Source organism: Lycorma delicatula, chromosome 2 (genome assembly GCF_047948215.1).
Source record: "Lycorma delicatula isolate Av1 chromosome 2, ASM4794821v1, whole genome shotgun sequence".
Taxonomy (NCBI): domain Eukaryota; kingdom Metazoa; phylum Arthropoda; class Insecta; order Hemiptera; family Fulgoridae; genus Lycorma; species Lycorma delicatula.
The window spans coordinates 79,669,363-79,693,704 of record NC_134456.1 but is presented as its reverse complement, the minus strand read 5'-3'; the positions used below and the strand labels follow the sequence as shown (position 1 = coordinate 79,693,704).

The 24,342-nt window shown below is 27.4% G+C and overlaps 1 protein-coding gene across 9 annotated transcripts in view; it reads right to left on the bottom strand.

Moving 5' to 3' along the window:
* Positions 1 to 4,244: 4,244 nt before the first annotated feature.
* Rbcn-3B (WD repeat-containing protein Rbcn-3B) overlaps positions 4,245 to 24,342 on the bottom strand; it is a 409,024-nt gene continuing 388,926 nt past the window's right edge. For all 9 annotated transcript variants that reach the window (XM_075355583.1, XM_075355582.1, XM_075355590.1 and 6 more), the window contains 4 exons: positions 13,879 to 14,031; positions 13,463 to 13,645; positions 10,576 to 10,680; positions 4,245 to 8,781 (listed from right to left, as the gene is read on the bottom strand). In XM_075355583.1, the coding sequence (XP_075211698.1) occupies positions 8,602 to 8,781; positions 10,576 to 10,680; positions 13,463 to 13,645; positions 13,879 to 14,031 (621 nt within the window). In that variant the 3' untranslated portion in view covers positions 4,245 to 8,601. The remainder of the gene's footprint in view (positions 8,782 to 10,575; positions 10,681 to 13,462; positions 13,646 to 13,878; positions 14,032 to 24,342) is intronic.

Sequence of the window (24,342 nt, the reverse complement as noted above, 5' to 3'; positions counted from 1 at the left end):
CGGATTGTGTTTCTGTGAATCGGTTAATATAATAGTTGAAGGTTGTAAGTTATGGTAGGTGGTTGTGATTGGAAGAGGCCATACAAAAGTGATAGTAGGTTGTATAAATACACTGATGGAAATGTCTGACAAGGCATTTGCATTGTCTTGTCAGACATTTCCATCGGTGGCATCATGTCAGAAGCCAAATTGATAACTGTGTTATCAAGTTTAAAGGGTCTAAAAGATGAAGCCCTCAGCCCATCAAAAAGATGAAGTTCTGATGAAGCCCATCAGTTCTAGGAACAGAGAGGGTTGGTATGGTGACTGGGATCATCATAAGGTGAATCTTCCCCTACGGGAATCAGGATGATAGCTGAAAATTCAGTTCAGATTCATGTATTAAAGAAAACATCACATGTTATGGAAGATGTTACTAGTTTTTTTTTATTAATCTGAATTATTTTTTTTATTACTTATTTTGATATTATTTTTTATAACTTAGTTGTTTTTTTATTTTTTATTTTAGTGTATTTAATTTCTTAAGTCTCACATTCACTTCTGAGAGGACATATTTTTTTAAAAATCTTTCTTGTACAGTTTATTGTTGATCAGGAACATATTTTTCTGTTCTTTGGATTAGAAAATTTATATAATGGTTTCTCACTATTTAAGATTGATACATTCTAAAAGAGTAACAATAATTTTTGTGTGTTTAAGCCTATTAGAAAAAATTGATAGGTTAATTTTTAATGATTAAAAAAAATAATTTTTTTTTTTTATAAATTCTAACAATACTGTTTATCATTTAACAATTAGCAAATAACTTTTTGAATGAGCATTTCTGTGGTACTTCCCACAATTTTCTTTCAACTTTAATTAGACTTAAATATTGTGGGACTTAATGTTTCAAGTAGCATTTTAGGCATATTTCTTAACTGTCTTTCTCGGACAACATTCTTAAGAAAATTGCTACTGCTCATGCAGTAGTTGGTCGTTGGCATCATATACTTAATACTATACTTTCTATCACCTGCTAATGTTAATATTAGTTAGTTAATAATGTTGATAATAAAAAATTTCTAAATTGATTTAAAAGCTCAACATGCGACCTGAGACAAAAGTTTAATTACAATTACTCAATTCTTCTTGTTAATATACCACTTGCCTATTATAACAGCTTTTTTTGCAATATTGCAGATACTGGTGTTAAAGCTATTTTTAAATTGATTTGAGGTTCATGATACTATGTGCTTTGTTCATTAGAATTCAATTAATAGTTCTGTCTTATAATCAACCAGCTTGAAACAGCAATTCAAATGAGAGAATTTAATTGGACATGCAGCTTGTTCTGAGGTAATGCTATAGAATAAAATTAGATCAGCATGAAACGAAGTGACACAAATTTGCTTTCAAAAGATCTTTCCTGAGCTTTCTCACAAATGGTAATGCCAATGGCACCTATATTTTTTCTTTGTTTTAAAGTGAAAAAAAAAATTATTCTCTACTTACATGGCTCATGAGATATTGAGTTATAAATCAGATTTATTGTAATCTCAAACTTGCTGTTTATTAAGTATATTATTATCAACTGGCACATCTTTAGTTAAATTTTGCTTTGTAGAATGTAAAGTGACTACATTCATTGTTTTCAAATTTGGTGATCTACAGATACTGGTTTATAAAGGCCTGGCTTTTGACACTTTTATCCTTACTTTAAACTATTCAATTTCTAGGGTGTTATTTATGTGTCAGGTGTAGCAAAACCATCCGGTTAAAATGAGTTGCAGTTTATTCTCACTACATCCTCATGTAGTTCTTTATTTATTCTCCTATGCCATCATCCTGTCTCTTCGTTTAGCACTGGTCCATATATCAACCCAAAATTTTGTTTTAAGAAGATATTAGTTGATTTTCCAACCTTCTCTTACAGGTCCAAGTTTCACACCCACAGGTTAGTACCAACTATTTAGTAGTACAGTACACATTTTTTAATTTTCTTTTGACTGATCTGGACTTACATTTGAAATGCATGGGCCACTTTGATTTCATTTTTAAAATTTATATTTATTCCAAGAAATGTAAAATTATCTACTTTTTCAAATGAGTCGCCATTAATTCTACTGTATTTGTCTTTACTTACTTTTCCTGTTTTACCCACAACCATATATTTTTAGTTTTATCTACATTGATTTGTAGACTCATTTTCTCTGTACTATCTTTACATTTCTTAACGTGTTTCTCAATATCCTCCACTGTAGTTTCAATTATTACTATGTTAACAGTGAATGCAAGGATTCTTAACCCTGCTAACTTCACCCTGACCCTATCACTGATATCCTGTGCTATCCTTTATAATGCAATGTTGAATATGAAGGTAGATGATAGGCCATCTCCCTGTTTGACACCACTCTTACTCTGTTTTCACCCAGTACTCTTACTCTGTTCTTTGACTGGCTTGTACAGATTTTTGTCATCTTATTAATTTTTCAGGATTCCAAGGTCCCTCAAAACATTCCAAACCATTGGCCTTTTTAAGCTGTCATATATGTTTTGGAAGTCTAAAAACAGATGTGTTACTTATCGTTTTCCAACCTATTGTCAAGCAGCTGTTTCAATGCAAAGATTTGGTGTATTGTTTTCAGTGATTTCTTTTAACACCTGCTTAGTACTGTCCTACCTCCTTTAAGGTTTTTCTTCTAACAGACTTAATATTACCATTGACAGTATCTTCTAACATGTATTCAGCAGGGAAATTCCCCTCTAGCTGTTATACTCACATTTTATCGTTTTTCTTATATAATGGCACTGTAACTACTTCTCTCCATTCTCTTGGTAATGTTTCTTGCATCCAACACTGAACAATTAGTTTGTGTAGCCCCGTCAAAAGTTCCTCTTCTCCTCGCTGGATATATTATCAGGACTGGTTGCTTTATTGAATTTCAAGCATTTATAAACTTTTATCAGAATCTATGTTCTCACATTGGTTATATTACTGTGCCAGTTTCTATTCACCAATACATGATCAATCTGGTTGATTGTTTTCCCTTCTGAAGAGATCATGTTCCCTTAAGATATAAACCTTAAATATATAAATCTTTGTGAGAGAAGGATGCAATTTTGATACACATGTTTTTCCACTGGGCAAAGTTTATTAGCCATATACCATTATCATTGGAAGTTGTATATAGGCGGTTATTCCCTGCCATTTGTCAATGGTAGCTTTCTTTACTCACTTTGGCATTCTAAAGTGAGTGCCTCACTTTGGCATTTCCCCTATCACAATCTTCATCCCATATTGGCCAAAACTGTCATATGTACTACTCAAAGACTCATAGAATTCCTCTATTACTACATCATCTTTGTCTTCAGTTGGAGCATGGGTATTTATTATACAGATACTCTTGAATTTTTCCTTTCAGAACTAGGTATGATATTTTTGTCACATTTCATGCTTGATACATTCCATGTATTTGTTCCTTATGAGGAAACCTGTACCTAGAAAATGTTTATCAAATGTGAGGTCTTTTTTCATGATATTGTCTCTGATGTAGTCTCAAAATAGTCAATTAAATATTACAATTAACTGTCGATTTACAGTTCTAAATTTACACAATGGTGTATGATTTAAAGGCTGTTATATTTTGAAATAGGATAAGTTTTATAAGTATATATATATATATATATATTAAGAAAGAAAACAGGAAGTATAAAAGCAGTTTGCACACCTAAAAATGTAGTGGCAATAAGAGAGGTTATTGACAGATGCTCTATGTCAATAGGAATTACTGAAGTCAGTTTATATACAGTTCTATACTTCCATTCCTACAATCTCAAGTTAGTAATGTGCTACATGGGTAAGGCCAGTAATGACCTAATTCTTCCTCATGTTTATACATTTAATTAATAAAAACTAAGAACTAATAAACAATTTATTAATGAGAAATAAAGCTCATTTTCATTTACCAGGTTTTGTCAATAAACAAAATTTCTGTTACTGATCATCCTCAAACCTTGTAGTTCTTCATGAGATTGATTCACAGTTCAAAATTTACACAATGTTGTATGAAGGTGTTATTATATTTTGAAATAGGATAAGTTTTTAAGGTGAAGTGCTTTCATGAATAGTTTTTTCATTATTTTAAAAATGAAATGAAATAATTAACATTACTATGCAAAATGTTTTAAAAAAAAGCATTCATTATACTGCCACACCTTGCACTAGCATTCATAAAATATAACACAAATGAACTGCTAAATATCATATAACACATTATTTTATTATAAATATAAATAGAATAACAATACACATTAACAACTTTAGCTCAGATGTTACTGTTTTTAACTTTTTTAAAAGATAGTCTTTTTTTACAAATATGTTATAGAATTTATTGAAAATTTAGTTTTTAATACAAATAATTTTGCAACTGTGTAATTAAAGAAATTAGATAAATAATGAAACCAAAATTTAATTTACTCAAATGATAACAGTAAATATAATTTAGTTAAAATCTTATTAGGTTGCAGATTGTGGTAACAATATATAAAAAAAAAATTTAAACAATAAATTAATAGTAGCTTACAATAATATATTCCTGAAAAGTATGATGTATCTGTATTCTATCAACTTTGCACAATAGAATCAAAACAACTAACAAACATAACAGAAATATGTAGACTACATCATAATATAATAACAGCAGTGTATTTTATTTAATAATTATAACTTAATGAATATTATGGTAAATAAATACACATATTTTTATTATTATTATTAATATTATTTACTACTTATAGAATACATTTTAGAATACTGATGAATTACGATAAGTCAGTTCTCCGACAGTGAAAGTTTTCATTACACGATTTAAATTCATAACCAGATGATTCCAGAATAGAATTCTATTAATTATAGAATATTGATTGGTTAGTGATTGTGAAATTAGTATGCGAACGGAATCCCAGTTAGCATTATTGCATTGTTGACTACCTGATTTTTTTAGTAACTGTTATTATTTCGTACATCTATTTATATAAAATTATTTGTAACAGCTATCATTTTTTAAATAAGAAATGTAAAAATTATAATTTATTTGCAGAATATATTATCTCACCATTCATCGTTCTGTCATTCATCACATATTTAATTTCATGTATATAAACAATATTTTTTCGAAAACACATTTAACATGTAACTGAACTAACTACATAATAATAAATTTTATGCTAATAAAAGTATTTAAAGTAACACAATATGAATAAAAATACTGAATATAAAAAACTGGTATAAAATCCAAAATAAACACGTACTGTACAATATTTATGAGAATATTTTTGTAACAGTATGTTAAAAAAATTGATTTGCAGGAAATAAATAAAAATAAAGACTGTAAATAATATATTAAATTATAAACAACAATACGTAGAATTACATTTATAAGATTCATTAGCAATTTAAAAAAAATCATATTCATTTGCTTTTATGCTTCTTCAAATAGAAGTAATATTTTCGTAATAATATGTTTTTCTTAACTTTATTTATTAACGTAAATAAGTTTATTGATAATAAAAATTATAACATTTTTATTAATGTTTAATTTTATAACACTTTCATATTATTCAATTAACTGATAAAAAAATGTGGTATAAATTTATGAAAAATTTGTTAAAAAAAAGAATATCATTATTTTTTTTATAAAAAATAAATGCAGTATATTAGCAAGCAATAATTTAATGAATTTTATATTATCTAATACATGACTACAACAAAACAAAAATACTTAAGCTGCCCAAAATTAAATATACTTAATAACATTTTTTAAGTTAATGTACTTTAAGTACAGAAATACAAGATTACTACAAACTTAGCATAATTAACTGTTATCACCCAGAGGCTGATGTTAAACAACTTATATAAAATTACTAGACAACAACACTACTTGGGTGAAGATTGTATGACAATGGCCAGTTTTCTTTCTTACCTTAGAATATTTGCTACCGCTCAATGAAAATGCAGATAAATCTATAATCAATAAAATTAATATACTTTTACTAATTATTTAAAATCAATCTGAAGCAGTATGCTTGAAGAGTATATGAACTCTTAAAGAGTATATGTATGTATATAACTCTTGAAGAGTATATGTATGCTTGAAGAGAATATCAAATAAAATGTCAACATAAATACAAAAATAATAATACATTAGTGAAAAAAAAATGAATTTATATGTTTAATGTTAATTCTTATTTATAGTAAAATGTGTTATATTTGTATATAAGTAGATATTTACTTCATGCACAATAAATCTAACTGAAAAAATATCATCTCAGCAAATACTGAGATCATATGGCCAATTGAGGTATAAGTGTCCATCATATCATTCAAAAATAGAGCTGAACCATAAAAATTATTATTTCATTCCAAAAAATCAAAGAAATGTCATAAAACACAAAAAAGTTAACAGAAGAAAAACTCAGTCAGACCAGGTCATCTTTCACAATTATCATTATTTATAGTATCAATTTGTTTAAAAAAAAAATGTGCTAGAGGGAAAATTATTACATCAGTTGTGAAGGACTACAGAAAGAGATCAGACAATAGAGCAAAAATATAGAATTATATAATATGGTAGCAGTTTTATATAGCCTTCTGGTAACATAATGTAAAACAAAGTAAAAATTTCAAGTTTTTATGTGTAAGAGGCATAACAATAAAATAAACCTATGTTTAGTAAACTTCAAAAGTTAATTTTACATTTTTTATAGTGAAAATCTAGTTCTACATGACAACTAAAGAAATATTTTTACTTTAAAAAAATAATATTACAACCTGTGAGTGACCTTTTACTGTATTTATTGAGAAAATTTAATTTAATTTAATTTGAAGGTATATATTTATAACATATATCATTTAGGTATACATTTAGTATGTGTCACAAAAGTAAAAAGCATGTTTTTAAAGAATTAAAATTTACAAATTTTATTGGCAAAATTGAGCTTTTTCCATATTAATTTTCTTTTTTCTGTGCTATTGTTATGAATTGAAATTTGTTTAAAGCAAATTGATTGCTAAAAATTATTATTTTACGTAAAATGTTACATATTATTTTATATTTCATAACTGTTTTAAAAGACTATAATCTATTTATACATTTATTTTTTCAGATAAACTGCACTCACTAAAATAATGTAAAAAAAGAAAAATAAGATCAACTTTTACAAGGCATAAACTCATTTTTACAGTGACTTGATTTGAAATATATAACCTTTTTGAATGCAATTTTTTCCTTTCATGACATAAACTATAGTTAAAGCATAAACACACTTCATTGGACTACTTCGTACAGTAAGCTTTGAAGGCTTGTTAAAAATTTAAAAAATTTTACTCTTAACATCAATAAAAGCTCAGGTGAAGTGGTAACATGCACAGTCATATCAATTCAAATCTGTGATAAGGGAATTTTGGTGATGCAAAAATAAGAGGCAACTTATATTTCAAATCTATATATCTAAATGAAAACAGTATTTATAATTTACAAAGAATCTTTAAGATTACAACGTTCAAAGATTACAACGTCCCTCTTTTTATGATTCATATTTGGGTATATGATTCCTATACCAGAATATTCAGGAAAACTTAACTAGATATTAAATAATGATTTTATTTTTTAGATACGATGTGATATTATTTCAACAAAATATTAAAAATATAAAATATTCTTATATTTGAAATAAATAACTTTTAGATTATCTAAGACAATAGTAGAAAATTTAAAAAAAATATAAAACAAGGTGCTGCACATGGCTAACAGGCTATGACACTGATGTGCCAGTAATAGGCCATGATTAATGCCAGTTGCTTTTTATTTTGTAAAGTTATATTGTAACAATTATGATTATAAATTAAAAGGCAAAACAATAAGCATTTCTGATTAGTATCAGTAAAAAGAGAAACAAAAATGTGATTTATTATCTGAACTAATTCAAACTTAAGAAATATAAAAAATAATACAACATACTTCTACAGTTATAATATTATATTTAGATTATTAATAAATCAAACTATATTAAAACTTTAAAAAGTTTTGTTAAAGCAAAACATTTTCGACTACAAAATGTTTCTTTGTAAAGAAAGCAACATGAAAAATGTCCCATCAAATATACTATATTTCAATAATATTTAACAACTTTACATATTTTTACGAATTTTACACTCATATGGTTTCAAAGGGGGTGAGACAAAGAAACATTATTAATAATGGCACATATATGAGAAACAGTTTATGTCAGAATTCAGATGTAATTTCAAGATAAGTTTAAATTCAAAAAGTATGAAATATTATCAGATAATTAAACTTGTTAAAAAAACAGTACGTAACATACAACCCTGTTTCTGTTTACACTGATAAAGTGACAAAAAAACAGTTGTAGTAGTTAGTTAATGATGACTTTTTTTTGGCAAACCACCTATAACTTAATTAAATTTAACAATCAGATCATATGAACACAAAATAATTCAATTTATAATTAATTTAAAAGGAATTGATAGATTTTTTAATGTAGTTGATCGGAAGTGACAATAAGCACATAACATTTTTCTTTATTTTCAATATTTAGACTAACTTATACATTAAATCGTGTTTCAGTTCCGGCTAACATAAGAGCAACAGTTCGATTATTTATCCAAACAAGTTTTGCTACTCGCATAGGATTCAATCTGGACATTTCAGCAACAGGTGAAGTACTGTAAGATTTAGTGCATTTTGTTTGGCTATTCCCAAGACCAAACATACCAGTAGATGTCTGAAAATAGAAAAAATTTGCTTGATTAATACATCCAAAATAACTATTAGGGGAATACAATTAAAAAATTACTTTTTCCAATATAAAACCACAAAAAGTTTATATATATTATACAAGCATGTGTGTGTAATTTTATTATGTTTTTAAATGTAAGTACTAACATATACAACCTTTTACAAAATGCTTTATTTAATTACTTGTAAGTTAGATTTCTGATTAAAGATAGAATTTTACAAAAGTGAAATTTATTTGTTGTTTATTATTATTATTATTATTATTATTATTACTTTAGCATTAATAAAGCATGTTCAAAACTGCACACTTGCAAGGGATGAGAGTTAAGCAGACAAAACCCCCTTCCTCTCACTCTTTCAAAAAGAAAAAGAAGAAAGTAATATAATTGTTTGAGTAAAGAAATACATAATTAAAGAGCTTGAGTAAAGAAATAGAGACAGATAATTGAATGCGAGTAGTGAACAAACAAATTAAAATCAGAAAATAATATTTAAAACAATCAAAGTGTAAAAAAAACATTTTTTAAAAATAATACGTTTTGAATGAAATACTTTCAGTAACAGATAAAAAATAATTCTATCAAAAACATAGTCATTGCAGGGATTTATTAATGCAATTAAACGATATAAAAATTCTGCACAAGAAATCATTTATTCAGCTTATCAATTAAATAATCATTCTTATAAAAAAAAATCATGATCATCTGTACAAATTTACTTTGTAGTGAAGATCATCTTTAAAAAAAACGTTTTTTATTTAAGTGAAATAGATACATAAGAATTTTAATTAAAAACAAACCTTAAAACTTTAAAAGCATTATTATTAATGTATCAAACACAAATATCTAATTTACTAAGTCATTACAGAATAAAGATGTGATTAGTGCTAACAGACTGATTAGTTTGATTGAGAGAAACTTCATATTGTTAGACAGAAAAATGTTTGCCAGTATAATTATAAACTGGCATTTATGCCAGTGGGATAAGAGAAACAATGAAAATGTATTAAAAAAAAGAAGATAAATTATCAAAACAAAATAGAATAATATCATCATCAAAACAGAATGATAATAGAGAATTATTTACATTAATCACTGATGTATTTCTCCATTTTTCAATTCTTTTGTAATCTCTTCATTTCAATAATCTTGAAATTAATAATATATTTCAATAATCTTGAAATACTGTAAATACGATATTCAGTATTTACTTTCCTAAGTTAATATAAGAAAACTGAAGTTTCTTAAGAAATTACATTTGTTCTTGATTATGAATTTTTTTATCTTGAATGCTAGTTTGGTTGTAAATTCTAGATGTTATGTTTAGTGATAAGACATCTTAAACTTCAATGTGTGTTCACTTTACAATTATTCTAATAAGAAAAAACTAACCTTGGATTGAAACATGTACAGTTTTGATAACTGATATTTAACAAAATTCACAGAGGCCAAATTTTTCTGAGGATATTTCTTCATCTACAACGAAATTTTTGCACTAATTTTAGTTTGTATAAATTTAAAAATAAAGTTTTTGATAAAAATATTATAAGTAACCAAGGAATAAAAATAAAAATATGTAATATGGTATTCGAAGTTGTCAACAAGTAATATTTAAATGTTACAAGAAAATAAACAAAAGCTTCATAAATAAAATATGTAGCACAATAAACAGATAACTGAATGCATTTATACAATTTAGGAATGTAACAACAGTATATATACAAAAACACACAAAATTTTAGAGTGTTATATAGCTTTGAAGAATATTTAAATTGATTTACCTGCCAGAAGGAGAGGCGATTTTCTCCACAACTATAAGAAACAAGGAATTTTCCATCTGGAGAGAAAGCTAAAGCTGTAATGGCACTTCCATGAGCAGTAATAAGCTGAAAAAAATTATGCTGGGTGATGTAAGAGAAGTAAACAGTTTAAAAATGTTCAAAGATCATAAAATATTAGTTAATAATACTTCTGCACAGTTAAAATGTAATTAAGTTTGTTGTACTACATAAAATCAACTTAACATCATACCTTTTAAAGGTAAAATTAAGAAATACTACAATGAAATAAGCTATTTGACATCTTATGGTTCATCAATTTTTTGATTTGTTGCTAGTTGCATGCAGTATAGGTGAAGGAGGAGAATAAGTACTAATGAAACTGCCAGTAGCGATGGAAAATGTTTTGTCCATTAATATTTTAAGTTGCACTTAAAACAGTGAGTAGGTGAAAGCTACAAAATTCTCCCAAATGAAATTTAAAAAGTAAATTATATTTTATTTTTGCGTTCTACAAGGGTTATTTTTTTTCAAGGTCCGATCGGTTACGAAATAAAAACCCGTACAAAAATCGGATGAACCTTTGTGCATATGTGTTGCGCAGCATCTCTAGTATGGCCTTCAATCACGTCGTGTCACTTCGTTTAGTTCTAAACACGCAGTTAGCATGTAGACATGTCTACAACAATAGATCTCCCGCCAAGTGTGAAGTGCATGCAGTAATTTGATTTCTTCAGGCTGAGGGGTGTAATGCAGCTGAAATTCACTGATGAATAAGTAATGTGTATGGTAAAACATCAATGAGTGACAGCAAAGTGTGACAATGGTGCAGGAACTTTAAAGCAGGACGTACAGATATTCATGATGCAGGCGGTCAGGGAAGGAAGTGAGTGTCAACCGATGATCTCGTTGAGCGAGTGGATGATGCAATTCGAGAAAATTGTCGGTTCACAATTTCCGTATTCAGTGATTTGTTTCCTGAAATTTCAAGGTCAGCTCTCTGCACCACTGTGAGTGAGAAACTTCAGTATTGCAAACTGTGTGCGAGATGGGATCCCAAGATGCTGTCCGACCATTACAAAACAATAAGAATGGATGCCTCCCTAAAGTTTCTCCAGCACTACACAATAAAGGAGATTTTTTGAACAAAATTATCACAGGGGACGAGACATAGATCCATTTTGAAACTGAAGAAACAAAAGAACAATCCAAACAGTGGATGCATTCTCATTCTCCCAGTAAACCAAAGAAGTTCAAGCGAACCTTCTCCAACAGAAAGTGTATGGCTACTGTGTTCTGGAACTGGAATGTAGTTCTCTTGGTGGAATTCATGGAATGTGGCACGACCATCACTGCAGCCTCATACTGTGTGACTCTTCAACATCTACAAAGAACAATCTAGAATAAGCGGAGAGGAATGTTGTCATCAGGCATTGTCTTTCTCCATGACAATGCTTGGCCGCACACTGCAGCTGTAACAAAGAAGCTCCTGCAGCATTTTCGTTGGGAAGTGTTTGACCACCCACCATACAGCCCGGACTTGGCTCCATCCGATTTTCACCTCTTTGTTCACATGAAATGCTGGCTAGGAGGACAACATTTTGGCACAGACATCGAGCTGCAGACCAGCGTAGGAAAATGGCTGATAACACAGGCGGCACCGTTCTATGACAAGGGTATTGGAAAGTTGGTACCACGCTACTACAAATGTCTAAATCAGAGTGGTGACTATGTAGAGAAATAGCGTAACTATGTAAGTACTAGTTACAAATAAAAAATTTTTTATTTTTACTGTGATTTTAATTTCGTGACCGATCGGACCTTGAAAAAAATAACCCTCGTATTTACTCTATCATAGTTGGAAATACTGTTATAGAGACATCAATAATGTAAGAGAAAATTATACCGTTTAATAAGTTTTGTAGACAGGATAAGTCATAATATTCTGTAACAAAATCAATATAATATAAAATCAGAACTGTTTATACCACTAAGAAAAATATTTTTAACAAAGAAACTTTTCAAGTGTTATGTTAAATGTTATTTTTTAGATTACTTGAGCTAGATTAAGGTGTAAGTCTTTAAAGAATATTCTATAAAATTCCAATATTTTCGTGAGTATAGAGGTGGTATAATCTTTGCAGCGAGCACAATTTATGAACTGAATATATAAGAAAAGTTATATTAGTAAATTCCACTTTTATCTGGTATAAATTGATGAAGAATGATACCTGGTATCAAAAAGAGCAGTCAGCATTGTTGCATTTACTTCTGATCTTGTAATTTCAATTTCTGAGCTTTTGGTTTATTTGGACCCAGCCAAAGTTGGACTTTGATGTTCAAACATTAGATTGTACATTAAGCAGCGAAATTCATTACTTATTTTACACTCAGATTTAAAGGATTTCTACAATCATCAACCACTTTAATGAATTCAGCAGACAATGCAGCACATAAATATTTTTATTTTAATATTAACAAATGAGGAACCAAAGCAATGCATAATTTTCTTCTTTTTCAAATTATTGATCAAAATCTTACGTACTGTTTCTCTAATGATCTCTATTATTTCTTCTAATATTTAACAATCAATGATTGATCTTCAAATATTAGCAAACACTTGGTAACATTTGTTATTGGCTGATTTAATTATTGTATTTGGCAGTTATATTATTTTTACTTCAGAAACAATATTTTCTGAACAATACAATGTTAATATCAAATGTCAACTTAACAAATATACGAGTGCATACCATGTTTGAAAAATGAACTTTCATTGTATAAGTAATAAATTAAACAGCTTCTTTAATACTTTTGATAAATTAATTATAATTAATAAGTAAATTAGGTAATAAAGAATAAGGTTTGTAAGTTATTACGGTTTATTTACCTGGCACTTGGCATTTCGGAGTTCATATAAAGCTATGTTGCCATTCTTTGCTCCTACAGCAATTCTTCTTGTAGCAGAACAATGACTAACCTGATGAAAACGACAAATTGCTGGGAAAACTTCAGCAAGACCTTTAACTTTAAGATGTCCTGGATCAACACAGTGAAGTATCACATCCATCACCTGCAGTGAAAGTAGAAAAATAAACTACCGTAAAAGATCATCATTTTTAATATGGTTTCCTTTTAATAAAAAAATGCTAACTCATCAAGATTTTTACATTAATAAATTTTTAAAAATAATGTAGTTCAAATAATTTATGTAACTACTGATGACCTCTTATCATCATATTTTATTTATTCACTGTTTAAGTATGATTCTGAAGCTTAACAAAAATGATAAATCTACTAACTAACCTCAACTAGCAGATCAGCCATTTCAGCATGCATCTTTTCAATAAGCAATTCAACTCCACGTAAGATTTCTGGTTTAGCACGATGTAGAACAACATTACTGAGATTCACATTAAGTGTTTGTGCATTTTGTTGTAATGTGTTATAACGTGCCACCTAAAACAAATATTTTTTTATAAAAGTTAATATGCAGACAAAAGTCATATTTTAATATACAATAATTTTTTGATAATTACTGAATGTAGTCATTTTACCAACCAGGTTTTAAAAAAAAATCAATTTAACTATTCAAATCAATTTTAAATTGACATATTAAAAAGCAATAACAATGGCTGAAATGAAGGTTATTATATAAATTGAAAAATATTTTGGATTAAAAATAAGACAACTGTGTATTTTAATAATGTTGTTAAAAAGATATCAAACTTAAAATAAGTGAAACTCATTTAATATTTTATGAAATTAACATGTTGACATCTCTAACATTCAATTTTGAAAGTAAAAATACATAACATAAATAAAATTTATTTTCTATTTTAAATTTTCTGAAAACAAATCTATATTTTTAAAGTAAAACAAATTTACCACATTCTACTCATGTTTAAATTTGAATTTACAGTGTATATTAAAAAAATGATTTCAAATTTCAAGAATACAGACTAAAATTTTTACATTAAACAGGTGGTTTTATTGGATTAATATGTTTTGAAGAAATATTCATCATCCGGCATTATTATGATTTGAAGTTTTAGAAATACTAGTTTTTGAGTAGATTCAGTAGTAATAATGCACACCAACACCTGTTGAAATTATGGAACAGCAATGATAGTGTTAGTAAGACTTCTATGTAAAGCTAAAAATGTTTTGACATGTATAAAAACTTTCAATATATTAAAAATATTGGGTTAGTTTGCCGATAAAATTTACTGATTTGGAAAATTTTTACCAACATGAACAAAGAAATCATTAGTTAAAAAAAAAAAACACTTTCAATCCATGCATTTTATTACAACAACATTTTAATATTAATCATTTTAATATTACAACAACAATATTAATCCAACATTTTATTACAATGATGGAATTGCATCTCTTAATCAAACATCATAATTTTATTAAAATTTATATGAAACATTTTTTCATTTGTTGCTCTGTTTAGTATTTATATCAATTTTGTTCAGTATTTGCAGAGATCTTTGCTTAATCAAGATAGAATTTGATGAAAAATTAATTTAAGATATAATTAATACTTAAAAATAATAGAGATAGATGTTTGCTATCTTGGTATTTTATTCAAAATACAAAATTTAAATTAGTTACTATTTTTTTCTAAAAGTGACATGTTTTCTACACTTGAAAATATTTGCTAATCTTTAATATGATCAGTATAATTTGATTTTTGTTTGATGTTTTATATAATTAAAAAAGTTCCTGAAACATTTTCTAAAAGTTTCTGTTCATAATTCCTATGTAAAAATTTTCTCATTATATTTTATATAATAGAGAAAAATATTTTATTGTTATAAATGTTAGAATTAAATTTCTTATTATTAATTATTTTTCCTGTTACTTTTGAAACCCATTTTATAATGGGTTTCTGTAAAATTTACAGTTTACAGTAGAGTTAACTTTTTTTTATATGCTGGTATTATGATTTAAGGAAACATGAAAATTAGTTTTATTTCTTTAAATATTCTGTATTTATTTATTCATTCTTTAATGTTTTGTTTAAGTTGGCATTAATTAATTTATTTATGTCCTTATAGTAATCCTTTTATTAAATTGTTAACTTAATTCAACATTTTCACCTGCACAATTTAGGGCTTTAGTATTAAATCATACTAAGTCATATTATTATTTTTTGGTGGTAGGATGTATTGACTCACTGTTAATGGCAATATTGGTTATTAATAAATATTCAAATTTTATTTATTTTTTTCTTTAAATTCATATCTAAGATATGAATCTAAAGATTCATGTATTTTCAAAACACTAAATAATTTTATTTTGTGATATTTATAATAATGGCAACTATAGTGCGTGCAACCATCTATTGTAAAAGTAAATATACTTTGGACATAAATAAGTATAAGTTAAATTCATAACATTACATTCATTTATTACACTGCAAAAAAGTAAATTTTATTGGCTTTTAAACATCACTATATATGCTTTCTACATTTAAACTGGTGTTTTTCTTTTGTATCTATCTAGATGACAGTATCATTAGTTCCATCAAAGCTCTTTGAAATATAGAATGTTTTTAAATCCCTTCATCACCAAATTGTTTTGAATTTTTTAATGAGGATTTATAAATCCTCAATACATTCAATATTAAAGTAAAGTAAGATTGTGCTTCTTCGGTCTTCCAGTTGAACCCACCGGGTTGGTCTAATGGTGAACGCGTCTTCTCAAATCAGCTGATTTGGAAGTTGAGAGTTCAGCGTTTAATTCCTAATAAAATCAGTTATTTTTACATGGATCTGAATACTAGATCATGGATACTGGTGTTCTTTGGTGGTTGGGTCTTAATTAACCACACATATCAGGAAAGGTTGAACTGAGACTGTACAAGATTACACTTCATTTACACTCATACATATCATCCTCATTCATTCTCTGAAGTATTATCTGAACGGTAATTACCGGAGGCTAAACAGGAAAAAATGTCTTCCAGTTGGGATGGTTTTGTTTGCAACAACTGCAATTTACAATATACAATATGATGTTTTTAATGAACTTTTACATGTTTTTAATGAGCTGATTTACACAAATGTTAAGCAGTAAGAGCAAAGGTGTTATTCAGACGGGAATAATCAGACTATATAATTTCAAAGCCATTATTTATGTCTTGAGATAAATTTCCATGAAAACATCCAATACTAGAATTCTTTTTAATTTTAACAATCCTAGCTACTGTTGTCATATTCATTTAAGCCAATTCATTACCATTCTTGCATCACCATAATTACCTGCTTTGCAATTTCTTGTTGTACAGAAAAGCTTTTCATTTAAATAATGAAAGTTTTTAATGCCAGTAAGTACTATCAGTATGAAAGACAATATTATGGTTTCTCTAAATCACAATTTGCAAAAATTAACCATTTTATTTCAAACATCGTATATATTCTGCAGGTATTAACAAAAATATATATACTAGCATTACCTACTTGCTCTATTTAAAAAAAAAGGTTTTTCTTATACAAAATTACATGATTTTGAAATATCTCTTTATAAGCATCTGAGGCTGTTGATCTTTTTTTTTGAGTTTTACAAGTATCAACTGCTTTGGTCATTTGCTCGATGGAAATTTGTAGTATGTGAAAAAATGCCATGCCTGACAAGGATTCAAACTCAGGACCTCTGGATGAAAGGCCAAGATGCTACCAGAGATCAGCTGGTGCTGATGATAAATTATAGTATTGTTAGTCCATACCTGTCCATAAAATACTGAAACCTGGCTCATTTTACAATCTGTTCCTGGTGTCTGAAAATATTCTGATACATAGATGACGTTAAATGTATTATTCCATAGACATAGCAAACAATTGTAGATATCTTGGATGAATTCTTCAACTTCTTTCAAACTCCCATGTTCCACAGCAAGATGACTGTACTTTTATTACTAGTTATAAGTTTTTCTTTAAGACGATTAAAATATAAACAATTCACATTAGATTGCTTGAAAACAATTAATTTTAAGATTATTCAACGCTAATAAATTAATTTATTTTCAATATTTTCTGCTAAGAAATTAATAATGCCATTACCCCCACATAAATTAAGCCTGCGCAAGGGCATGAACCAGAAAGAAGTCGAACTTCAATCGATTTACCAATAGAACTGTTAATAATGTAAAAAAATTATGAAAATGTTGATGTGTAGTTAAATAATAATTAAATTTACTTATTTGTTTAATATGAATGTTTCATCAAATCTGTAAGTTTCACAACAATGGATGCAACTTCTCTTACGTGAGAGTTAAGACTGTAATATAAGAATTATAACACATTTATAAAACAGGATAATTACTGAACTTTAATACAAGTGGAGGCAGTGAGAATGAGAAAAACAAAAAGTTTGAAACCAAAACTTAATAAATTAATTTAATGATTGAAAATGAAATATCAATATTCTAAGTTTTAATTAAATATAAAGAAAATAATTCTATCTACTATAAAAAATAACTAAAATACATAAATAAATATATTTGTCTTTGTTAAAAAACTACACATTACGTTATACTTAAACACATATTAAATAAATTTGATTAATTCAAATTTAATTTATACTTTTATATCTGTTAACAACCATGCATAATTTTCATTAAAAAATCCCATAAAGCACCAAGATAATGAAATACAAATTTTCTCCCCTAAAAATGCAACCATAATGCATGTTTTGGGGCATGCATTTTCCAAAAAGCAATTTTAAAAGAATACAATTTTATATGTTACGCAAAAAGCAGCTTCACAATTAGATTTAAACAAAAAACCAAAATATATAAAACTTAACAATAAACAAGTAAATGGAATATTAAATACAAAATACATTATTATAAAAATATACACACACAGTGTGTGACCTAACTTATAACATTTAAACATTATAATTTTTTTTACAAGTTTTAAGGTAAAATAAATAAAATAAGGTTTTATTTAGGTTAAGTATATAAATAGTATTAGAATTTTAAAGTGTAATATTATTATGCAATGGGATTGATTATTGAACAGTATTATTTAATTGAAAAACACAGAAATAAAAGATAATAGGTAATTGCAAATAAAATGAAAAAAATTGAATTCAAAATCATTTGGAAAAAAATTATTATATCTATGTAAAAAAAATTACTTTATTTCAACTACAGAAATTAAGTATGATTTACTTAAAATTTAAGTGTTTCATTTTAAATATACAATTTATAAAATTAGAGCAGATAAAATAAAATTATTATTTGTTATACGTATATAAATATTTATTCAAAATACTGACTGGAATGTAATTTTTTTCAATTGAAATTATTTATATACGTATGAAGAGTCTGGCATATACCCTGCTAAGCTCCTGCTATAAGCTTTAGCAACAGCTGAGTTCATGTATTAGCTTTTTTTTTTTTTTAAAGCAAATGAGACAAAGAACAATGATGCATTTTATAAAATTTTAGTTTACTTGCTGACATAAAATAAATCAATACGCTTACAGACAAAACAAATTTATAAGCCTGCAAAGCAAACACTTCAGCAAAAGTTCACTGTCAGCATCTTATTTATTAGAAAGAGGCAATAAGTCCAGTCAAATTAAATACATTTTGGTGTTTAGAGGAAAGGTTGGTGATAAGATGGACTGCTTAGACTTTATATTAAAAGTTTCCACTGAACAGACTTTAATGAGGAAAATTCTTACGAATAAAATCTGACAACAGACAAAAAACAATGTTTATTTCACGTGAAAATGTAGTGGTTTCCTTCTATTTCTCAACTCTCTTATTTTTACAGTGATTTTTTGCATAATTATAACAACAGTTGAAACCCTGGTTTTTCCTTTTGTTAGTCAAACTACAATTTTGTCTTTTATACAACCCCTGGATTGGAAATGAAGTCCTTAAACAAACTTATAAGAAAACAAGTTCTGCCCCTCTGGGTACCACAAACCCAGCACAGCATGTGGAAGCTGCAGCCAATATAGTAGATGATGCAATTCCTACAAGTATCCACGTAAGAAGTTATTAAACAGGGTATGGATCAAGGGAAGATCAACCCTTAGACGGGATCCTTGGAAGATGAGGTTCTTATTCAGGACCAACAATCCAAAGTCACAATAATGTATTTCACTAAACGAGAATAAAAAGAATAATGTTGCTAGGTAGACCCATGTTAGATCAATCAGGAGAAATACTCAGTTATATCAATCAATACTCTTCTTTCCGAGAATGAACTGTCTGCATGATATTGACAGAGTTTTAGCATACTGTCATATGTTTGTTGTCAGATTAGGATGACACATTTCGAATGGCAAACACTGTACAAAATGTCTCTTCAGTTTTTATGTCTGTATTATTTTCATATTGATTGTTTCATGATAAAAATTTTCAAAAATTAAGGTTTACTAAATTTTTATCCAGGGACTGTCATTGATACAATCATCATGTCTTGTTTGATTAATCCGATGAGATCAGCATAAGCAAACAGATTATATTCTTGTCCTAATGCTGTAATATTCATTTAAAACACTAGTTAGTTATCAGTTAAACAAACTATTTCTAATACAATAATGATATCATCCCAATAAGAAAGAGCAAATATCCAAGAAATTTCATGTAAGTAGTTTCACATCAGAATATTGTGGTAGATAGTTAAGTATAACTACTTTCTTGGAAGAAAAAATATAGAAAATGTGTGATTTCCATAAATTATCTTTCAATATAGGAGACAAAGCCCAAGTTCAGTTATTGGGGACTGGTATGCAGTTACGTAAGCAATGGGATGGTCTGTGCAAAAAACTAATAACTAATTTTTCCTTTAAACATCAATACTTGACTGGATTAACATTAATTATGCAAATCGTTTTTCTTACATCAATAATTTTAATTTAGCATTTGGACTAAATAATTTTTAAATACATGTACAATACACATGCATGAATTCAGCTCACTTCCTTTTTTTAAGCCAGTAATATTTTAGACATCTGTAAGGAAGATGTTTTAAAAATTACTCACACTTCCTGTAAGTCTTTTACAATCCATACACTATGCAGCAAAATTAAAAAAATTACTTATTCCATGTTCAACTAAATAACAGTCTATCACTCATTACCTATAATAAGTACTTAGTCTAGCTTTTTAATTCATATATTCTTTCTCTTTAATATCATTTTACTAATGAAATAAACATTTTGGCTGCATTTCACTGTAGATTTTTCACAAGTATAATACGACATTATTAAGTAGATGTAAAGACAACTACAATAAATATATCAAATTATTATTTATAAAGGATCAAGTAATACCATATTTATTTTCATTTTCTTCTTTTATTATAGTGTTTCAACAATGTTTGTACATAAACAACACATATTTACTTTTCTTTCAGGACATACTGATGAAATTACTTAATGTAATTAATTATATGTATTTATGTCTACAGCTACTAAGATACTTAGTAATGTTCAATACAAACTGTAAATCTAAATATTATTGAATTTATCCTATATGCTGTAATGCAGCCTGATGGAACTTAATAAGTAAATTTAAATTTACTCAACTTTTCCCCTATATAAAAAAAACCAAGTAACTTTGTTTTAATTACTTTCAAATAAAACACTTCAATAACTCCCAAAAAGAACTAAATGAAGACAATATATTCAAATTTCAATAATAAATAAAAGTACATTTTTATTATTTTTACTAAACTGATAATCAACAGAAATACGAGGTCTGTTCAGAGATTCAAACATTTTTATTATGTGCCAACGAAGACATTTAGTGAATACAGCATTACATAGTCAGCAGTATTGTGTTCTGCATAATCTCCTCTGTAACCACATGTTCTTGGATTATTGACATCTCATTTAGTTTGTGTTATTGTTATTTGAGTGCAACTTGTTTAAGTGTTAGCAGCAATTTTTTGATGATTGAACTTTTGTCTCAATGTCATAGTTATAAACCCAGCTTTCATCTCCCTTTATGATTACTTTGCATGAATGTTTCATTGTCATTGACATGTTCAAGAAGTTGTCGACAAACGTCCACGCAATGATTTTTCTGCTGTTCGGTCATCAAACGAGGAACTGACTTTGCTGCATGTTCAATTTTTCAGTCAAAATGTCATGGCATGATCCAATTCTGCAAGTTCTCTGACAGTCAATCTACAATTTTCAATCATCAGATCACTGATTTTCTGAATGTGGGTGTCATTAGTTGAAGTTGGAGGCCTTCCTGGTCAAAGGTCATCTTGAGTTGACTGACAACCACTATTAAATCGTGAAAACCATTTGTAACATTTCACATGACCAGAGCATCGTCTCTATAAGCTTGTATCAAAAGTTGAAAGACTTCTGTGAAAATTTTCCCCAGTTTCAAAATTTATAATTTTATTTTATTGCTCCTGAAAATCGCACGTTACAAAAATCGCTTCTAACAGTTAAACACATTGCACTCAAATAACAATAACATGAAAATTAAACGATATATCAACAATCCAAGAACATGTGGTTACAGAAGAGGTTATGAGAAACACAAGGTTGCCAACTGCACATCACTAAATATCTTTATTGCCGCATAATTAATAATGTTCAGTTATTTCCTGAACAGACCTCATCTATAAATAATGGATAAAACTTCATTATTGTATGTTCATAATATATTCTAAATTTATAGAATATTTTATAGAGATTACAATCTTTTTTTAATACAACTTACAATCAATTCTACTCAATCCCGATTACAGGGATAACTGTAGTACTGTATTTTTAGTGTAATAAAAAGTCTAAATCAACACATCACACTTACACAGCTACCAGACACCATATAAATTCATGCAAATCATCTATATCTATCTTTGTACAGCAATATGGAAAAACGAACTTTATGTGAAAATGAGAATGCTAAAATTAAATCACAGACTTGGAAAAGGTAAGCAGTGATAAAGTGAGGAGGTTGAGAAAAAATTTGAGATAATACAAGTTTGAAATTAGAAGATAAGAAGGAAAAATTGCATAACAGCTTTGAAAAAGGTATCACCAAGACAAGAAACAGATGATCAGAGTAATCTACAAAAGCAACCCCATAAAAATGGGAAACATGTAGAAGTTGGATAGTACTTTATCTTTTAACATGTTCCCTATTGTTTCTTAACAAAAGATATATGACAACAGGTAAAAATAATCAATCAATCATTCTTTTTCTTAGAATAATCATGATAATTATAAAGTCAGCTCTTATGGTTAATGTACTTAAGGTGTTATTTGTAGAACTGTTATTACATGTTTTTAAAGAAAATAAAAATTAATTATCATCCTTAAACTTAAATTAGAATATCCACGTATATGTTTGAATATGTATTTACATTAATGTTCAATTAAAACTGAAGAAACACTAGGACAGTTTGAATGATTCCTTTACCACTGTTTAATTAATATTTGAGGATGGTTGTATGAGTAGTAAAGCTTGAACAAGGAACATAACATGTTTTACAGCATCAATTTTCATTCAGTAATAATTTATCGCCCACTGTGTTACGTAAGATATAGTTACGTGGTTTTTGTAAGTGAAAGTTACAAGAATACTATTTTTATTTTAGTATTTCATTTATCAGAATAAACTCTTTTCAAGAAATCACCTGTTTAAAAGAAAATTGTTTAATAACAAGATTTTTATGGAAAGTGATTGAAGGAATTTTTAAAATCAATTACTACCTAAGCACAGTATGTATTAAAGATTGAAGTACATTAACAAAATATTTCATTTAATAAATCAAGATTTTTAACTACATTTAAAATTTTATCTACAAAATTTAAGATTTGAAAATGAAATCTGATTGAATAATTATCGACTTTAATTTATGTTAGGCATTTAAAGAATAATAAAACAGTTGTAGACAGTCATGGGAATGCAAGCAATGCTCTTTTGCAGGTTGTAATTTAAATCACTTATTGCAGTCTACTCTGCACTAAAAGATGTTCATATATATATATATATATATATATATATATATATATATATATAAATCTAAAAAAATTACTAAAGATTGACAAAAACAGTTTGAAAAAAAGAAGTTTAAACAACCTAAAATAAAATATGGAAATTAATTTAAGTTATATGGTTTATTTTTGTATTAAATTTTAATATATACGAGGGTCATTCAATAATTAACAGCAGAGAAATTATTTAATAGAACAAACTGAAACTGTCTGTTATTCAACTTGGCACCCTGACATAATATCAGCTATTTGAAAAGAATTTCAATTATTATAACTTCTTTTGTTTATTTCAAAATTTCAGCAAAAACATGTACCATGGAAAAAAGCATGATGTGATAAGATTTTCATTTTCTGAAGGTGTAAAATCAATAAAAATTCAGTTACAGATATTAAAGCAAATAAAAAAGGCAAATTTTTATTTTATTTTATTAAAGTAAATTTTTATAAGCTGATTGAACAGTTTAATTCAAGCAGAACAAGTGTCACAAATTTTCATTAGAGCGGAAGACGGTGGAAATTTTTACTCATGCTTTTTGTAAAATCACATTAATTACAACATACACATAAAAATTTGGGAAATTTCTGTAATCTGAAGTGAAGTATTGGAACTGCCCATTCCAATATAACCATGATAAGCTAAATTACTGCTTAATGTGTTCAAGTTAGGTTCCAACACAATCAACTCAAAATCTCAAAGGCCCCCATCAGTTTTTAGTGGAAAGGAATGCTATATTAGACTGTATAATAACTTGCTTTGAAATAAAGATTCAT